We start from the raw sequence: 19,467 nt of genomic DNA on the forward strand, positions 1-19,467 counted from the left end.
TCCGTGAAAGTGTTCATTTAGAAAAATGAATCCTGTCAACTACGTGGAAAGTGGACTAATAATGGTAAGATTGTTTTGTTTGGGTGGTTTCTGCAGTCGACTCTTAAACAGACGGTAAAGCATGGTGGTGCAAGAATTATGGTATGGAAATGTTTCTCTCACTCACCAGGGTTGGAGGATCATCCATCCTACATCAAAATATTGGAAGAGGTCCTGTTGATTTATGGCTTTGATGGTCCACACCAGCAAGCAAGCAACACCTCCAATGTTTTTTTTTATTGTCATTTCATTCCATATGAATGGAGAGAAAATGGTTTCTGAGGTTCCTGGGAATGACAGCAATACAACAGACATTCGAACAATACAGAATATGAGCTTTATCTTGGTCAGATCAACAAAATAAATGGTTATATTACTAACTTACTTATTATTAATATAATCATGGATCAGAATCTAGTGGAAGTTTACATTAAAGTCTTAAGAATTTCTTTATATTTTAAGAGTTTGGGTTGTTATTGTCATGCTAACGAGATAATTTTTCTTAAACCCGAGCTCAAGTTTGTTTTTTTGGTCTCATCCCAATTTGAATGTCCACGTATTACAGAATAAAACTGGTACAGGTTGAATATGAAAAAAAAATACACAGTCATTCAATGTAGAACAACGATCAATGCAGACATTTTCCATTCAAGGCCTTTTTTTGCATCTTAACAATAGTGATAATAATGGTAGAAGACAAGGTAATTTTCAGTGTAATCGGTTTCGACCGATCATGGGCTTGTACGATTAAAAAGTGAGACACTTTGGTGGTCTAGTCTGAAAACATCGGCGTGTCCCCAACTGCCGGTCTGCCCTCATTTGCCCGTCACAAAATGTTGTCAACATACGCTAAAGTGGAGTAGCCTTACAATGATGGCTCCAGGAGGTTCCCTGGGTTCAAAAAACGGCTGTGTGGACCAATGAGAGCTCGCTGTGCTGCAGGTCTATCCATCCTCCGCTCATCCTGTTGTTTTCCAGCAAAACCTGGAATCAAGATCTTTATGTTTCTGTTTCAACCAACATGGCTGCTAACCGTTCAGGTAAAAAAAGCAAGTTTGCACAAGACCAGGGAGGAACAAAAACAATTAATACCTGTTGCATTGTCTGATTTAAAGCATGTTGAGCAAATTCTGAATCAAGTATTTGATGAAGTGGTAAATGAACATGTCATAAGAAGAGAAGCACAATTTGTAGTGACAGTAACAATACTCTAGGTGTAAAAAGACAAGTATTTTAGCAATCCTGCCAGTCCATAACATGTGCATCATATCTGCAGGTTTGCACTCATGAAAAGCAGAGGACAACTAAAACAAACCATTAAACGCAAATAAAGATTTTAAAAGTGTTTAGAATCGGTTACAAAAGTTAAAAACGTCTATACTCTAATAACGATTTTATTTAAAATTTAAATTCCTAAGCTAAGGACATCAAATTAATCTTCAGGGATCAAAATAATGAAAAATAGGCATTATCATCGATACGCAGTGACGTTGTCAAAGTGACGCATCGTCACGCGCAACCTGCACGTAGCCACGCCCCTCACCTGGCTCACACTCGCACGTCACACACTTGTTTCAGCACTGAGAAGAGTAATCGTTGTCAGAGCAGGATATAACATAGCAGTACCAGCCTGGAAGAAATAAACACTTGATCTTCCGCCCCTCCTCTGATGGAAGGACCCTCACACGCCCCTCACAAGTCTATTGGCCAACACTGCCCTCTACTGTTGGACTCGTTAATTTTGACATACTGTATATTCTTTAAACTGTATCTAAATTGATTGTAAATACGTAAACCAAAAAAAACACGTTTACTATTGAGAGAACAAACACAAAGGTACGCTCACATGAAAAAAGCGTTTTTCCATTTATGATAGTTGTTAGAAAATTAGAGTTTAGTTAACATTTGCAAGTGATATTTTTAATTAAAGCATTAAATTATATGCAGCCGTCAATTTTATATATATATATATATATATATATATCAATTAAATGTATTTATTTGTATATAGTCAATTAACTAATCGATCATAATTCCTAGAGCTTAAAAGACCTTAACAAAATGTCATTGTGAAAATAAAAATAAATGTTTTGTTTGTTGAATGTAGAAATACTTTTGCTATGTACATTTGGTAAGGAGTTGATGTCATCAATCTTTTTTGTGTGTTGACAGGTTTATAAGTTGAGTTTTAAATAACATTTAAGTAATATAGGTTGTGCAATGCAAATAAAGAGCCATTCAGCAGTAGTTCATATTTCTTAAAGTAATTTTTTTATTTTATTAGTCATCCATTCAGCGCTACATACTTAATTATATTCATCATCTGACCGATGACATTTACAGTCATTTAAATGGAATTTACAGAGTGTCTTGTCACGCTACCGTCACATGATAGAGGCGGATGACAAGATTGTGATTTAAAGGAGTGTAAAAAAATATTGGTTGAAACCACTCTTACTGCCCGGGGTCAGGCGAAGAAAAACATTCAAATAAAAAATATTTGGCCAAAGATGTACAATCTACAGAAATAAAGAAGATCAAAAATCTTGTCTCACACAAAGTTCAAGACTGTCATGACATATTTCATAAAAAGAACCAAAAATTATTGTTTTAAAAGAAAGACTATAAATGATTTCTCCAACTTTCAATTCAATCTGGTTTGTTAGCTGTAATGGTCAGATATTTTGTTTGTACGCTCTTTCAATACAGACCTAACCAGACATGCTATGACTGGATTGTTGTGTTTTGAATTGGACTTTTTTGAGAGTTTGCTGGAAATTGTAGGAGGGAGGAGAAATCATTAAAAAAAAACGTTGAAATGTCAAATACACCACTTTCTTGGAAGTTCATCGCCCTAATATTTTTATTTATACAGAATAGTACAATACAATTACAACTCTCTAGTGACCAAGAAATGACATTTCATTCCAAAGAAAATTTCTGCTCCTGTTTTTTGCGTGCAATGACAATAAAGTATAGATTTTAGTCCTAGACTAAAATATAGATCAGCTCCTCTGATGCATCTGTAAAAATCTGTTTTGGTGCAGAACCGTCTTACGAGCGAAGAGGTGACCATGTAGTGAAAACAAAGTCATTTTTAACCTTCTTAACCTTTTAATACACATCCCACTGAGATCCATTTTGGATTTTCTTTGGTCATTGCGACGTGTATAAAAATGTGCATTTGGATGTGGGAATAAAGGCATGCATTAGAAAAGATTCAGGTTGAATGGATGCAGTTAGGGCTGGCAAATCATTCAGCGCATCCATAGATACAAACATTGATATGACAGAGGTGTCAGAGGAGCTGAAAGTGCAAAATATAAGAGAACATGTCTCAAGATATATCTGTCAGAGCTGGCAACAGTGTAGTTTTAAAGGTCATTCCAGGTAATCCTGATCCTTCATCAAGATCCTGATCCACCATTCTGTTGTTGTTGGGCAGTAGAAGTGGTCGGTGTGTTGTGTCTGAGTCCATTTAGAGCGAGGACTGAGAGGAGAAGAGACATGTCATTGTCGCTCTTAGATCTGCACAAGCCGTCACCGGCTGCTGCTGGACACCATTCAGTGACCAGTGATCTGGGCAGTGGACTTGGTGAGGAAGTTCCAGCAGCAGATTCAAGAGTGAAAGGATGTCACCAACATCACAACTGCTCCAGTAGAAGCTGACAGAGTCGAGGAGTTTGTGATGAATCAATCAAATCAGACTTACCCTTCTTTGATCCAGATGATCTATGGTCCACACTCCTCCAGCCTGGAGGAAGAAAGAGTCAGAAGGTCAGATTCAATTAATGAAGATGTTTTATGACTATTGTTTCATTCTAGTAGACAACTCAGTCAGTGTAAATGACACCAGAGATGGATCTATAAACAGACTGTTCAGTCTTAATTTGTCTCCTTCACACTTCAAACTCTCTCCATACCTTAGAGTGTCCAGCCTCCAGTCTGGACTCTTCAGTCCAGCAGACAGCAGGTCCAGTCCTGGTCCTACTGGATCATTGTAGCTCAGGTCCAGTTCTCTCAGGTGGGATGGGTTCAAAGTCAGAGCTGAGGCCAGAGAAGCACAACCTCTCTCTGAGACCCGACACCCTGACAGACTGTAGTGAAGGATAAACAGAGTTTAAGGAGATCATGAGACCAGAAGAACCGTCCAGTTGTGAACCAGAACTGAAGAGAAGAGATGATGTTCTGACCCGAGAGTCTCCAGGTGACAGTTTGGACTCTTCAGTCCAGCAGACAGAAGCTCCACTCCTGAATCCTGCAGGTTGTTGTCAATCAGGTCCAGTTGTGTCAGACTAGAGGATGGAGAGCTGAGGACTGAGGACAGAAGTGAACAACTTCTCTCCATCAGTAAACACCCGCTCAGCCTGTGAAAACGATGAGTTGTCATCAACAAGTGTGACTTTTTCAATTCTCTATTTGACAGTAAAAAAAATAGGATCATTAGGATTTAATAAACATGTGACAAACACATGGACAGGATGAGGCTAACAACATTGTTGAAGTTGTGTTTTATGTTAAAGATCATTCATAGTTATTTTCCTCTCTAAAATAGTAAATATTCACTTGAAACAAACAAAAAGATGTTCAAACAAACTACTGAGATGCCATTGGTTCATGTTGTATTGTTAAAAACGTTAACAAGTGTCTCAGTGAACATGTTCATGTTAAGGTTGACTTGATTTTTATTGACTAGATAATATTTAAAAAATGTTTTCCATATTTAGTTCATGAGCTGAAATGACAAATATCAACATATCATCTACAAATGAATATAAATCTGGCTCAGATAATAAATCAACCAGGAACAAGAGGACTGTGAAGACACTTGTCTGGTCCTCCCTAGATAAAAAAAAAGAAGAAATATATATACAGTATATATATAACTGAAGACAGGAGATGATGTTCTGACCCGAGAGTCTCCAGGTGACAGTGTGGACTCTTCAGTCCAGCAGACAGCAGCTCCACTCCTGAATCCTGCAGCTTGTTTTCACTCAGGTCCAGTTGTGTCAGACTAGAGGATGGAGAGCTGAGGACTGAGGACAGAAGTGAACAACTTCTCTCTGACAGCTGACACCTTCTCAGCCTGTGAAACAGAATGAGTGTCATCAACAAGTGTGACTTTTTCAATTCTCCATTTAAAAAGACTTTGAACACTTTATTTGAAGACACACTGAACCATTTACATTCATAAGATCATCATCATATTATTGTTTCAATATTTAAAGCTGGTTTGAATTAAATAAGATCAACTTTGTTAAACGTGATGAGAAAATGTGTTCACAACCCTTTCAAGAGACCTGACTTCTACTATCAACATCCCAGGCAACATCCAAACAAACAATACATTCAAAGGGAAAAAAACAAAAACACGGACACACAACAAGTTCAGAGGTCAGAAGTATGTTAGCAGTATTTACAAAGCATTCTTATGATTTTCTATGTTTATGCCGTGATTTAAAGTTACGTTCGTCATTTGGTCAACTTAAAAATCTTGCTAAGGTAAGAGATCACAATGATCAGATACTTACTGATATTCGAGGTCCCCAGAGGTGAGGTGGGATGGATTATCTCAGCAAAGTTATCACTATTACATATTTAGATTCTCAGATTTGCGAACAATATTTTGGAGAAATGGTTGTTTTGTGTATGTAGAACATGTCTTAGATATTGGATTCCCTCTCATAGAAAATGGGGGCAAAAACAAAAGTGTTCTTGTTCAGTGTATGTTTCACAATTTTCACATTATTTCAGAAAATCATGTGTCATGTGACCAAATGATTCCAAGCAATCAGACCAACAAATATCTTGTCTACATAAACTTAGTCACCATTAAAGTAAATGAGATCAGAAGAACTTGACCAGTTGTGGCCCAGAACTGAGGAGAGGAGATGATGTTCTTACCTGAGAGTCTCCAGGTGACAGTGTGGACTCTTCAGTCCAGCAGACAGAAGCTTCACTCCTGAATCATACAGCTTGTTATCACTCAGGTCCAGTTGTGTCAGACTAGAGGATGGAGAGCTGAGGACTGAGGACAGAAGTGAACCACTTCTCTCCGACAGCCGACACTTGCTCAGCCTGTGAAAGTGTCATCAAAAAGCGTGATTTTCTTTAAATTCTGTATTTGACAAGACTTTAAACACTTTATTTTAAGTGTCATTAAAAGTGTGGCAGTTCAGTAAAGGTTTACTGGTTGTAGCCAGCTCTGATCCAGAAGGAACTCCTTTCTTTCATCAACACTATCATTGTGGCCTCTTCATCAAAAAACCCCAAAGACAGGGATCAGACCCCAACCAGTGCCAGTGAGCCGACTCTGTTGTTAACAGACATCTTTATCTTGTCCCTCGAGTCCTGGCCTTTCCCAGCCTGCTTTCAATCCTCCACCACCTTTCATGTCAGCAAGTAATCAAGGATCAAAGAACTGAATGAGTACAGGCAGGTGCTGTGGTCGGCAGTAGACATGGAGTCCTTTGAGCACATGGTACTGCCACACCTAAAAGCAATCACTTCCCTCTCCTGTACCTAACCAGAGCCAACAGGTATCCTGCAACATCTGGACTCCCCAGGAACCTATGCCAGGATTCTTTGTTTGTGCTCCTACAGCTCTGCCTTCAACATCATGCTGTTTTCTAAGACAAGCCTTACCAGCTTAATGTGCACAAATACCTCTGAAGGTCCATAATAGACTTTCTGATGGACTAGAGTTGGCCTGTAAGACTAGGGACAACTGTTTTGGACACTCCCAAAATCGCATCCCGAAAGGGCTGTGTACTCTCCCCCTGGCTATTGCCCGTGTACACCAACTGCTACACCTCCAGCTAGTAGTCTTTTTAAACTGATCTATTACTTATGTACAATGTTTAATGGTAAATATTGCATGATTGAACCAGAGTAAATTCCTAGTTTGTGTACCCTTCATCGACAATTGAAACAAAATATATATATGATGCTTATTCTGATTCAGACAATGTTCTGACCTGAGAGTCTCCAGGTGACAGTGTGGACTCTTCAGTCCAGCAGACAGCATCTCCACTCCTGAATCCTGCAGCTTGTTGTCACTCAGGTCCAGTTGTGTCAGACTAGAGGATGGAGAGCTGAGGACTGAGGACAGAAGTGAACCACTTCTCTCTGACAGCTGACATTCTCTGAGTCTAAAAAAAGAGACCACATAAATGAATCAAACACTCATCTTGACTTTATATAATCAGAGATGTTTCAGTATTTGATCCACCTACAGAACTTCATTTGCAGCTCGGACCACCGGCATCATCCTCACTAGAGCCTCCTCTGAAGCAGAGTATTTATTCAGGTCAAACACATCTAGAGGTTCCTCTGAGGACTGTAAGATGAATGCCAGGGCAGACCATTGAGCAGGAGACAGTTGACCAGTGGAGAGACATTCTGATGTTAGCTGCTGTTGAACCTCCTCCACCAGAGAAGTGTCCTTCACTTCATTGAGACAATGGAACAGATTGATGATTCTCTCTGGAGACACAGACTCACTTATCTTCCTCTTGATGAGCTCTGCTGTGTCGAGATTGGTCCACGAGCTACTTCCAGTGAGTGTCAACAAACCTGAAAGAAGACTCTGGCTCGTCGGCAGAGAAAGACCCAGAAGGAAACGCAAGAACAAGTCCAAATGTCCATTGGGACTTTCTACAGTTTCATCTATGGCTCTCTTGTAGAACTGTTGTGTTTGATGCTTGTTTCTGAAGATTCTTGAAACTTTTGAAGTTTGTTTTGATTCCAGCAAGTTGACTCCAGAGTTCAAGAACTTCAGATGGACATGAAGAGCAGCCATGAACTCTTGAACAGTCAGGTGGATGAAGGAGAACACTTTGTTCTGGTACAGTCCTCTCTCTTCTCTGAACATCTGTGTGAACATTCCTGAGTAAACTGAAGCATCTTTGACATCAATGCCACACTCTGTGACGTCTGACTCGTAGAAGATCAAGTTTCCTTCCTGCAGCTGCTCAAAAGCCAGTTTTCCCAGAGACTTTATCATGATTTTTCTCTCAAGATCTGATTTTGCGAATGTTCCGGCTCCTCTGTCGTACTTCACCTTCTTGATTTTGGATTGAACCACCAGAAAGAATATGTACATCTCAGTCAGGGTCTTGGGCAGCTCTCCTGTCTTTTTGCTCTTCAACGTGTCCTCCAGAACTGTGGCAGTGATCCAGCAGAAGATCGGGATGTGACACATGATGTAGAGGCTTCGTGAACTCCTGATGTGAGACATGATTCTTCTAGACTGCTCCTCTTCTTTGAACCTTCTCCTGAAGTACTCCTCCTTTTGGAGGTCAGTGAACCCTCTGACCTCTGTCACCAGGTCAACACACTCAGGAGGGATCTGATTGGCAGCTGCAGGTCGTGTGGTTATCCAGATGTGAGCTGAAGGAAGCAGGTTCCCCCTGATGATGTTTGTTAGCAGGACGTCTACAGAGGTGGACTCTGTAATTTCTGTCAGGACCCGACTGTTGAGGAAGTCCAGAGGGAGCCGACACTCGTCCAGGCCGTCAAAGATGAACAGAACCTGGAGTCCTTCAAAGTCACTGCCTGATTCTTTGGTTTCAGGAAAGAAGAGATGAACAAGTTCCACTAAACTCAACTTCTTCTCTTTAAGCGTGTTCAGCTCTCTGAAGGTGAAAGGAAACATGAAGTGGAAGTTCTGGTGGGCTTTATCTTCAGCCCAGTCCAGAGTCAGCTTCTGTGTCAGGAGGGTCTTCCCAATGCCAGCCACGCCCTTCGTCAGAAGCGTTCTGATTGGTCGTTCTCTGTCAGGCGAGGCTTTAAAGAGGTCTTTTTGTCTGATGGTAGTTTCTGGTCTGGTCTGGTTCCTGTTTGCTGCTTCGATCTGTCGGACCTCGTGCTCCTGGTTGACCTGGTCTGTGCCCCCCTCAGTGATGTAGAGCTCAGTGTAGATCTCATTCAGAGACGTAGACTTTCCTGCTTGAGCGACCCCCTCAGACACACTGTGGAACTTCTTCTGAAGGCTTCTTTTCAGTCGTCTGCAAGACCCTGCACCACGACTTCCTGAAAGAAAACAGAAGTCACAGTCAGAAGAAGTAGGTAAAGCTGAAATATGATCTTCAGATCTAATTCTCAAGTGTTCCTCTTCGTCATCATGTTTGCATGTTCTTACTGCTCCACAGACGCTCGCCCAGATTCTCCTGCTCCATGTTCCTCAGGAAGTGAACTGTGATCTTCATGAATTCTTCTCCGATGCTTCTCCACTGCTCATCTTCCTCCTCAGTCCGTGAAGGTTCTGAGTCATTTGGGCTCAGAAACCCCCAGACTCTCTTCAGCTCTTTCTGAACATAGTTGCAGAACGTTTCCTCCACTGACTGGAACATGATCACATAAGAGAAAGTCAGAGTGATAGTTTATCAGCTCAAGAATCACAAAAAACTGTAAACTTTCATCTGAAGGACCTCCTTACGCTTATGTACTTACCAGACGTATGGAGTTCAGATATGACAAATGTTGTTGATAACCGAGAAGCTCTGAGTTCTGATGGTTCACTCTGAGAAGAAGAGAAGAAGTCTGACTAAATGAGCTCTTACATTTTGAAGGTTCTAAACATTGATGTGGATATCACCTAACCATAAGGATCTACAGACTGAACCATATCAACAAAAACATGAATCATGTAAAAGCTAAATGTTTTAGTTTCAATGTGATGTTTTGCTACATGTTGCCTGCACAGTTCAAAGACACACAGCAGTCTAGATTATTCTGGTTCCTCCTGCTTGATCCTGATGAAAAAACAATTCTCACATGTCCTTACTGCACTTGTAGTGCGACAACATGATTTATGACTATGGGGAATTGTGACATTATCTCTGTCATGTTTCTGTCATTCGTGTTTTATTTTGAAGGTGTGTTTCTGTTTGGTACGTGCCTGTGTTTTGTTTTTGACAGACGCTGGCAGGTGCGCGGCTGGGGATGAGTGTATGGCGGGCTCTTCCTATTGATAAGGAGCACCCTTACCCAGAAGAACTCGCCAGAGTATTCAGTTTCCTGACCAGGTTGGCATTTCTGATCTCGCTCCGCGCTTGAATTCTGAATGAACTATCTTTTGAAGACCCCTGACGTTGTCAGCGTTTTAAGTTGCTCACGTGAGTCTTTTTCCCCTTTTGTTTTTAGTTGCTGTTCGAGACCCCGATCTCCAGCCGTGTCCTGCCTCCGTCCCGAGCGCCTGTTCTGTTTTTTTGTTCCGGTCCTTTCCGACCGATTTGGATTATTAAAAGACTTTTATTCTGAACTATTCCTCCGAGGATTATTCACACTTATGAACACCTGAGCCATGTCCGCCGCGTTCTCCAATGGCTGTTAGAGAACAGACTTTTTGTCAAGGTGGAGAAGTGTGAGTTTGGGGTTTCCACCGTGAGTTTCCTTGGTTTTATATTAGGGCAGGGTCAGCTGAGGCCAGATCCCATGAAGGTGGAGGCAGTTTCCCAGTGGCCGGTGCCTGTTAGCCGCAAGCAGTTGCAACAGTTCCTGGGATTCGCTAACTTCTATCGTAGGTTTATCCGGGGTTATAGCCAGGTTGCCGCTCCACTAACCCAGCTTACCTCCACTAAGAGTCCTTTCCTCTGGTCCGCCAAGGCGGAAGACTCTTCAACCGGCTGTGTCACTGTTCTCCTCTGCACCCATCCTACGACACCCTGACCCAGCCTGTCAGTTCATCGTGGAGGTGGACGCCTCTGACACCGGTATAGGAGTGGTGCTGTCTCAGAGGTGCTCTAGGGACAAGAAAGTACATCCTTGTGCCTTTTTTTCCCGGAAACTGTCTCAGGTGGAGCGAGACTACGACATTGGCAACCGGGAGCTCCTTGCGGTGGTGGCTGCACTTCAGGAGTGGAGGCATTGGCTGGAGGGCTCAGAGGTACCTTTTCTGGTTCTGACGGATCATAAGAACTTGCTCTATTTACAGGAGGCCAGGCGCCTGAACTCCCGCCAGGCCCGTTGGGCCCTGTTTCTGGGCCGATTTGACTTTTCCCTGACTTACCACCCAGGAGGTAAGAACATTAAGCCTGACGCCTTATCCCGACAGTTTGCTCCTTCCCAGGAGGGTCTTGCGGATGAGACCATCCTCCCTAAGCGGTGCTTTATTAGGGCGGCAAGCTGGGATATAGAGCGGGTAGTTCTGGAGGCTCAGGAGAGTCACCCAGGACCCAGCTCTGGACCGCCTGATAGACTCTTTGTTCCGCAGCCAGCTCGTGCCCAAGTGCTTCAGTGGGGGCACAACCACAGGGTAGCGTGTCACCCTGGCGTTTCGAGGACACTCTCTTTTCTCAGACAGAGATTCTGGTGGCAGGAGATGGCACGCGACGTCAAGGAGTTTGTGGCTGCCTGTGCCACTTGTGCTCGCGGAAAGTCCTCTCGTCGCCCCCCAGCTGGACTCCTTCAACCCTTACCTGTGCCGAGTCGCCCCTGGTCACACATCTCAGTGGACTTCGTCACCGGTCTTCCTCCATCCATGGGTAGGACAGTACGGTAGTGGACCGCTTCTCCAAGATGGTTCACTTCATCCCCCTGATCAAGTTACCGTCCGCATTGGAGACAGCGGACCTGCTGGTCCTACACGTTTTTAGACTCCATGGCATCCCTGTGGACATCGTCTCGGATCGTGGACCCCAGTTCTCCTCGCAAGTCTGGAGAGCATTCTGCAAGTCCCTGGGGGCTAAGGCTAGCCTTTCGTCAGGCTACCATCCGCAGAGCAACGGACAGATGGAACGGGCTAACCAGGACTTAGAATCAGCACTACGCTGTGTGTCGGCTCGTCAACCTGCCTCCTGGTGTCAGCACATCCCCTGGGTGGAGTACGCTCACAATTCCCTGACGTCATCTGCCACTGGGAGGTCACCATTCATGGCTGCTTACGGGTATCAACCACCTCTCTTCCCCTCTCAGGAGAGGGAGGCAGCGGTTCCCTCAGTTCGTGCCCACCTACGACATTGTCGGTCTGTCTGGCACCAGACCAGGGCGGCCTTGTCCCGCACCGCCACCAGGAATCGACGTCTCGCTGACAAGCACCGTGTGCCAGCTCCGGACTACTCACCTGGCCAGAGGGTCTGGCTTTCCACCCGGGACCTCCCCCTTCCAGTGGACTCACGTAAGCTTGCTCCCAGGTTCGTTGGGCCGTTTGAGATCGAGAGGATCTTAAGTCCCACTGCCATGCGCCTCAAGCTCCCTCCGTCGCCTAAGGTCCACCCTACTTTCCACGTCTCCCTCCTGAAGCCTGTCACCACCAGTCCTCTTAGTTCGCCAGCCGAGCATCCACCTCCACCTCTCATCATTGACGATCACCCCGCCTACAGAGTGCACAAGATCCTGGAGGTTCGCCGCAGAGGTCGGGGCTACCAGTACCTAGTAGACTGGGAGGGCTACGGTCCAGAGGAGCGCTCCTGGATCTCCCGCTCACTCATCCTGGACCTCTCCCTCCTCCGAGACTTTTACCGGGAGCACCCGGAAAGACCGGGTAGAACGCCTGGAGGCGCTACCTAGAGGGGGGGGTACTGTCATGTTTCTGTCATTCGTGTTTTATTTTGAAGGTGTGTTTCCGTTTGGTACGTGCCTGTGTTTTGTTTTTGACAGACGCTGGCAGGTGCGCGGCTGGGGATGAGTGTATGGCGGGTTCTTCCTATTGATAAGGAGCACCCCTACCCGGAAGAACTCGCCAGAGTATTCAGTTTCCTGACCAGGTTGGCATCTCTGATCTCGCTCCGCGCTTGAATTCTGAATGAACTATCTTTTGAAGACCCCTGACATTGTCAGCGTTTTAAGTTGCTCATGTGAGTCTTTTTCCCCTTTTGTTTTTAGTTGCATGTTCGAGACCCCGATCTCCAGCCGTGTCCTGCCTCCGTCCCGAGCGCTTGTTCTGTTTTTTTGTTCCGGTCCTTTCCGACCGTTTTGGATTATTAAAAGACTTTTATTCTGAACTATTCCTCCGAGGATTATTCACACTTCCGCATCTGGGTCTCCTGCCTTGTTCGACTCATGACAATCTCTCCCCAGTTGTGAATGAATATTTCTTAGGGCTCACAGGATTCAGAAGATGAGAAGAAGTCGAAATAAGATTTGAGTGTGACGACATCCAAGGACTCAAGATGATCTAATACCAATTTGATACTTTATTTTAATTTCTCTTCATTTTCAACATTGAATTTTCTTGTTGTTTTTTGGGACATTAGTCTAAATCTTCTAGAAGAGATCTGAGGCAGTCATTGATCGTAACCTGAGATAATTATTGATTCAAAGCATTATTATCATCTTTGACAATGTCTTTAATTATCAATGTTTCTGGGATACAATTCTACATCTGCTTGAACATATCTATGACTGCCAATGATCATGGAAAGTATTGGCTATTTATGGCATCTTAATATTGCCATTTTTTAATGTGCCGAAACCTATTAACAATGTTAAAATCTGATGAGACATCATTAGACTTGCCTTATGTTGCTTCTGATTTTGTGGTACCTTCCATGATTGGCCAGATTTAGGTACTTAAGTGTATTATGAAATGTAAAGTGTGGCAGGTGGTGTGAGAATGGATCAATTTGTGTGACTGTAAGTAAGTAATAGTCACACTCAAAGTGTGACACTTGGTAGCCTTTTAAAACTCACCTCACACCTGAAGACTCTGTGCTTCCTTTAAAGCCTATACCTATATTCATTGAACAATCACTCTTCAGAGACAAACAGCTGGGTCTTGGTCCAGGTCCGTCAGGTTCTGGCTGCTGCTTTGATCTTAAACACAGATGAAGAATGAGTGAGGAAGTGAGAATGAAGACATAGAGGACAATCTTGGAGGTCCATGTCTCACCTGTGAGTGCTGGTCTGTTCATCATGGTCCTCACTCTTAAGGTATTGAAAAGAGTATTTGTCCTCTACTACTCGCGAAAATGGAGCTGGGGCCGAAGACACCCTGGGCCTAGAGGGTAGCCTGGTGTAATGGAAAAGTCAAAGGTGTGTGTTTATTGTTTGAATCTTCATCAAGCGGAAGTTGCTGATAGGCCTGAGACATATCGATGTTTGCCCCCCAAACATAGCCAATAAATCTTCCGTCTTGGGAATATGGTAGCTGTCCAGCTTGGAAGCTCGGTTCACTGTAACTTTGTAGTCCCCACAGATTTGTACACGTTTGTCTTGTTTCAATATGGGAACTATGGGTGCCGTCCACTTGAAACGTACAGGCTCAATGATACCTTCCTTTTTAGTGTAATTCATTCTCAACCTTATCCATTAGGGCATATGGCAGAGGCCTGGCTTTAAAGTACAGTGGTTTGACGACTGGGCCCACATTATTTTTGCAGTTGCTCCCACTAAAATACCCAGTTCCCCGTAAACACATCTTTGTGAAGTGACAGAAGAGTGTCCTCCTCCTGCTGGTGCCCTAACTGCAATCTGAAAATAGCCCTCTAGTCTAGCTTAATAGCTTTCAGCCAGTTTCTCCCCACTAAGTTTGGACCATTCTTATTTACTACCAACAAAACAACATTTGCTCTTTGTACGTGACTGATGCCTTTGTCCACCTCTGATAACAAAAGTCTTTGAATGCGGTCATCATTAACCCCTTACATTAATCTGTATCTGAGCATGTCATCAAGTGCAGCCATCGTCAGGAAAATACCTGGTTCACCTGGTCTTAGTACTGCGTATACTTTTCCACCACATGCACTCAGAATAGTAGCTCTCTTTTGTTCTCCATGGACTTCTTTATTATTTGCAACATAGTAGAAAACCCAAAACGCTCTGCATACTGCTGCCAGTCATCAGAGTCCGGATCAAACTGGCTTATCTTGCCTTATGTCGCCATTTCCAGTCAAGACGTTTAGTTTATCCTCGTTGACAATGTAATAATGTTAAGTTTTGACAAATCACTTGCTGCAGGATTTATAATCCATCAGAATGTTAATTTATGTCACAACTCAATGCTTCTTCATGTGTGGCTCATCAAGCACTGCGATCTTTCCTAGGACCCCCAACATAGAACCTTTTATGTGGTCCCAGAACTAGCTGATTAAAACTCAACCCCAGACAACATTATAAAATTGATCAGTCAAAGCGCTTAGTAGTGATGATGATGAGAAGATTACGTTTCTGATTACCAGTTTTATTCTGGTTAAACTTCATCTGAATACATTTAAAATAAGCCACTGCTCACCTCTGTAAATACAGTTTTCTTGTTAATAACTTTGTATGTAACATTTACACCAGATCTCGTCTGAACTAATTTACAACAGTGTGATATATTTCAGAAATGTTTAAAATGAACAATCTGTTAATCCAGTTTGAAATCATGATGTCTTTAGTTTTTTTCTGATCGTGGAGAGGAGAATCTTGGGTCTGTATTTCATTTAAACATGATTTACATATTCAAATAGGTGGGGAAAGGGATGGATGCATCTGTATTCTACGTTGATTTGGATAAAAAAAGAAAAGTGCTTGGATTCGTGTCACGCACAGATTCAAACATCTGAATATTTTTATGCATTATTTTCTGGGTTTGAGTGAACGTGAACGAGGTTTATGCAAGTCAGCCTTTTCTATAAAGATGATTAAATCGACACATCCTTCCATTATGACTGATTATCAGTCCATTCAGTGTCATCTGAGTAAAGTAAGTTTAAACTCTCACCTCACACCTGAAGACTCTGCTCTTCCTCTGAAATCCATACCCAACCCCTTTGAACAATCACTCTTCAGAGACACACATTTGGGTCCTTGTCCAGATCTTAGTTCATGTCCAGCAGGTTCTGGCTGCTGCTCTGATCTTTAACACAGAAGGAAAATAAAGTGAGAATGAAGACATAGAGGACAATCTTGGAGGTCCATGTCTCACCTCTGAGTGCCGGTCTGTTCATCATGGTCCTCACTCTGAGAGAACTTGTAGGGATTTATTTTCTCACTCTGTGTCTTAGTAGAGTCTTCTCCTTCACACAAACAGTCTTATAAGAGTATTTTCAAGAGCAAAAAGGTGTTCTTTCCTTATGATGTAAAAATACATTTGATATCCAAATCATTTCATACATTTTGATCTCTTGATGGTTTTATAAAAAAGGCTTCTTCCTAAGGCTCATGTCCTGTTAACACGAGAGGACACACTGATTTGTCCATGCGTTTCTGTTTCAACTGGGATAATATGTAGCCAGATGGTTGGGGTTCGGGACATTTTTTGCATGAATTTGGACATTTGAGGCCAGTCGAACATTATCCCACTCAGGTACCCGGAGGTCATTGTTTTACAGTTAACTTTCTTCATTATTGTCGTGCAATGTACACATGGATCCAGAAGTTTTTCCTTGATAACATTATCGTTCAAAAGCATGCTAGCTGATAACTAGCTAGTTATTGTAACATTATGCTTTTATCCTTTGGTTCCACTAAATAGGGTTGTGGTATGGTTGTAGCTCTGAGGTTTCAGTTTAGTAAATACATTCATAAATAAGTAATTGACAGCAGTACCTATAAGTGATCATGTTTCTGAGGCAAGAAATGGGCGCATTTGATCATCGTGATTTTTTCTTTTCTTGCGCAAAACTGCACATTCGCAGAACATTTTAATCACCAAACAACACTTTTACTGATAAGTCATTTCTCACAGCTCCACCGCACACACAGACAAACTGTACAATGTACAAACTGACATTCCTTCCAGCTCATTGTGAGTCGCAGTAAGCATGAGTACATGTTTATTGTGATAAAACTATAAGCAACATAAATTCTTTAACACCAAAACACTCCCTTTCCCTAAGTTTCCCATAAGTTGAACACATGACAATGTGTCTATCAGCATAGCTTTATAATTGTCCTCTTTAGAAATAATAGTTTGGCTGCCTGTTTAACTGAAACAAGAATAGAAAGGTGATTATTTTTAAGATGAATTAAAAGCATAAAAAGGAAGTAGGAGCATGTAAAATGGCCCTTTTATGATAACATTGTTTCAATGTATAATGCAATGCATATATAGATGAACATTGATTCACTGTAAGAATTGATTAAGGTTCAGTGTTTTTGTTTTTTGAATAGCAAAGTTATACATGTCACCTTAAAACACACATAAACACAAACATGCAGGGACCTGAAGTGGCTCACATGTTCAATATTCTGATCTTTCTCTGAGTACATGTCAGGGTCCCGGTCCTACTTCGTCTAATTTACTTCAACTTCATCAACTGGCTGCCGACTTGTGTAGAGAGTACGAGAGTCACTGACCTGTCCAAGACCTCCTTCTTCTCTGTGGTCTCATGGCCATGTTGAAGAGATGATGTTCGTCTTTTTAACTGATGGAACTCTGTCTGTCGGAAGAGTTTCTCACGCAGTTGAATCATTTCCTTAATGAATGTTTTGATCTGTGAACCTGTCTAACCGGTCATTCTTGTTACCAAGCCTTTCGTTTTGGATACACTTTTGTCATTTAAGGAATTCAAACTTCTCCTGAGTAAGTAAGTAAATAATTTGTATTTCCAGACTAGGGTCACAGAGCGCCTAAACAATCAAAACAATCCTCAATCAAATATATACTTTAAAGGTCAAGATAATACTGACAACAACAAAGGAGTTGCAGAAAATCAAGGAAAAGCCTGAACAAATAAAAATATCTTAAGATGTTTCTTAAAGGAGTCAGTAGAATTCATCAAGCGCAAAAAGAGTGGAAGATCGTTTCAAATGCATAAACATTCACATACATATAAATATTTACACACACATAAACATTTACACACACACATAAATATTAACAAACACCTAAATATTAACACACTGTAAATATATCTTGTTAAACGCTTTCTTGTCCGCACAAACGTTATTCACACATTTACGAATTTTCCTGCCTGTCACTAGGGAAAGTTTTATTAAGTTTTATCAAAAATTAAACCTGTACTTCCAAGGGATCTTAAACTTTTCTTTTTATTCTAGTCATGCTTGCTGTGGCTCACAATGCAACACTTCCTCATACCCGAGTCATCATGCACAATCTGAATGTGCCCAGTTAGAGTTTAGTTTCTTGAGAAATTACGGTTCTCAGTGCATTAAGATACAGTGACCTCACCAAGAAATGCACAAACTGTTTGTATTCAAGATTGTCATTTGTCAACAACCAGAGTCAAAACTTGTTACTCGTGAGAGGAGACACTCAGACCGTAGAGACCACGCCCAAACAATCTCAGTGAATACCAACGATCTGTGTCTCCCTTCCGCTTTTTATTTAGTTTCACAGCTACATCAGCCACAACCAGGCTGGAACAGGTTTACAGATACGATGAACGATGATTAGAAGGAGCACACGCGCTGGCGGGGGTTGATCTTCGGTTGGCAGAAATAAGACAAGAACCATCTACAGTTTGTTGATTAAACGTCATGGTATGTGGTCTTATCAGTCGGCAAAGGTTTTTTCAGTCACGAGGCACCGACTTGTGCGGGACAAACATTTTGATCACTTAAATTCTTATAACATCATCCTATGAGCTTTCGAATAAAAAGCCAGCAAGGAGAGAGGAACATCAGTGGTTTGGGACGAGCCGTGAGAAGCGCCTCCACTCCTTGTTGGTGGTAAATATAGATTCTGACTCTGTTTGTTATTCTAACACTTGTCTCTGTTCTCATTCCGATTGTCCGGGAGAAAATCCCTGACATAAACCCAAAACATGGTTAGCTTCTAAATAAAGTTAGATAAAGGTCTGGCCATGTGTAAGGTGTGCGAAGCATCATTTAAGTAACTAACCTAACACCTGTTGAGACGACACAGAGACACCAATGCTTGTTGCGAAAGATCAGTATCCGTCACTTTACTGTATCTTGAATTCTACTGTGTTCAAACATCTCATCTTGATGAGCACTTCAGAATCAGAATCAAAAACTTTCCAGTGCTGTAAACACAATACAATAATTGTTTTTGCTACCATTATAGAATTAAACAATGAAAAAAGATGAATTATAAAAAAGAGATGTTGATAAAATACGAAAAATAACAATTCATGTTCTCCATATTATTATTGCTATTTGAGCAAACAGCAGAAATGCTGATATTGTAAACAATGCATAGTTTGTTGTATGATTGTTTGTGGTGTTGAAAGAAAGTAAAGTATTTGGATTGCAATGAGGTAAAGTAGTTTGTGTAACTATTTTCTCTCCGTACTGTTAAAAAATTAAACACAGATTGTTCTGACCTGATACATGTAAAAGGACTGATATCGAAGGGAGAGATGCAAACCTGTCAAGATTGTTTTATATAAAACCCAACTGCCACAAAGTGGAGCACATTACTGTTATTGAACTTTGGACTTTATGACTAATAAAATGATTATGATCCACTGCAGATAATATTAGGACAAATAAGGGCAGTGCAGTTAATCAGGGCAGTGCAGTTAAGAAAAATTAACATAATACCGACTATAACTGCAGTAACGTGTGGTTGAAGGA

The 19,467-nt window shown here is 41.9% G+C and overlaps 1 protein-coding gene across 4 annotated transcripts; it reads right to left on the reverse strand.

Annotated features, from left to right (window-relative positions):
- Positions 1–2,287: 2,287 nt before the first annotated feature.
- On the reverse strand, positions 2,288–17,384 carry LOC148086589 (NLR family CARD domain-containing protein 3-like). Of its 4 annotated transcripts, XM_087784714.1 has the most exons (15): positions 17,263–17,384; positions 15,890–15,980; positions 15,686–15,820; positions 13,871–13,990; positions 13,672–13,794; positions 9,493–9,562; positions 9,182–9,383; positions 7,275–9,072; positions 7,017–7,190; positions 5,944–6,117; positions 4,952–5,125; positions 4,233–4,406; positions 3,963–4,136; positions 3,752–3,793; positions 2,288–3,529 (listed from the first exon to the last, which is right to left on the reverse strand). In XM_087784714.1, exons 1-14 carry the CDS (start codon positions 17,300–17,302, stop codon positions 3,772–3,774), a joined length of 3,471 nt encoding a protein of 1,156 aa, XP_087640840.1. In that variant the 5' UTR covers positions 17,303–17,384; the 3' UTR covers positions 2,288–3,529; positions 3,752–3,771. The 4 variants fall into 4 exon arrangements, with proteins under 4 accessions (XP_087640840.1, XP_087640841.1, XP_087640842.1 ...); XM_087784715.1 differs by lacking the exon at positions 4,233–4,406; XM_087784716.1 differs by lacking the exons at positions 4,233–4,406; positions 4,952–5,125.
- Between the last annotated feature and the right edge of the window lie 2,083 nt (positions 17,385–19,467).

Source organism: Callionymus lyra, chromosome 2, assembly GCF_982586985.1.
Source record: "Callionymus lyra chromosome 2, fCalLyr1.hap1.1, whole genome shotgun sequence".
Lineage (NCBI taxonomy): Eukaryota > Metazoa > Chordata > Actinopteri > Syngnathiformes > Callionymidae > Callionymus > Callionymus lyra.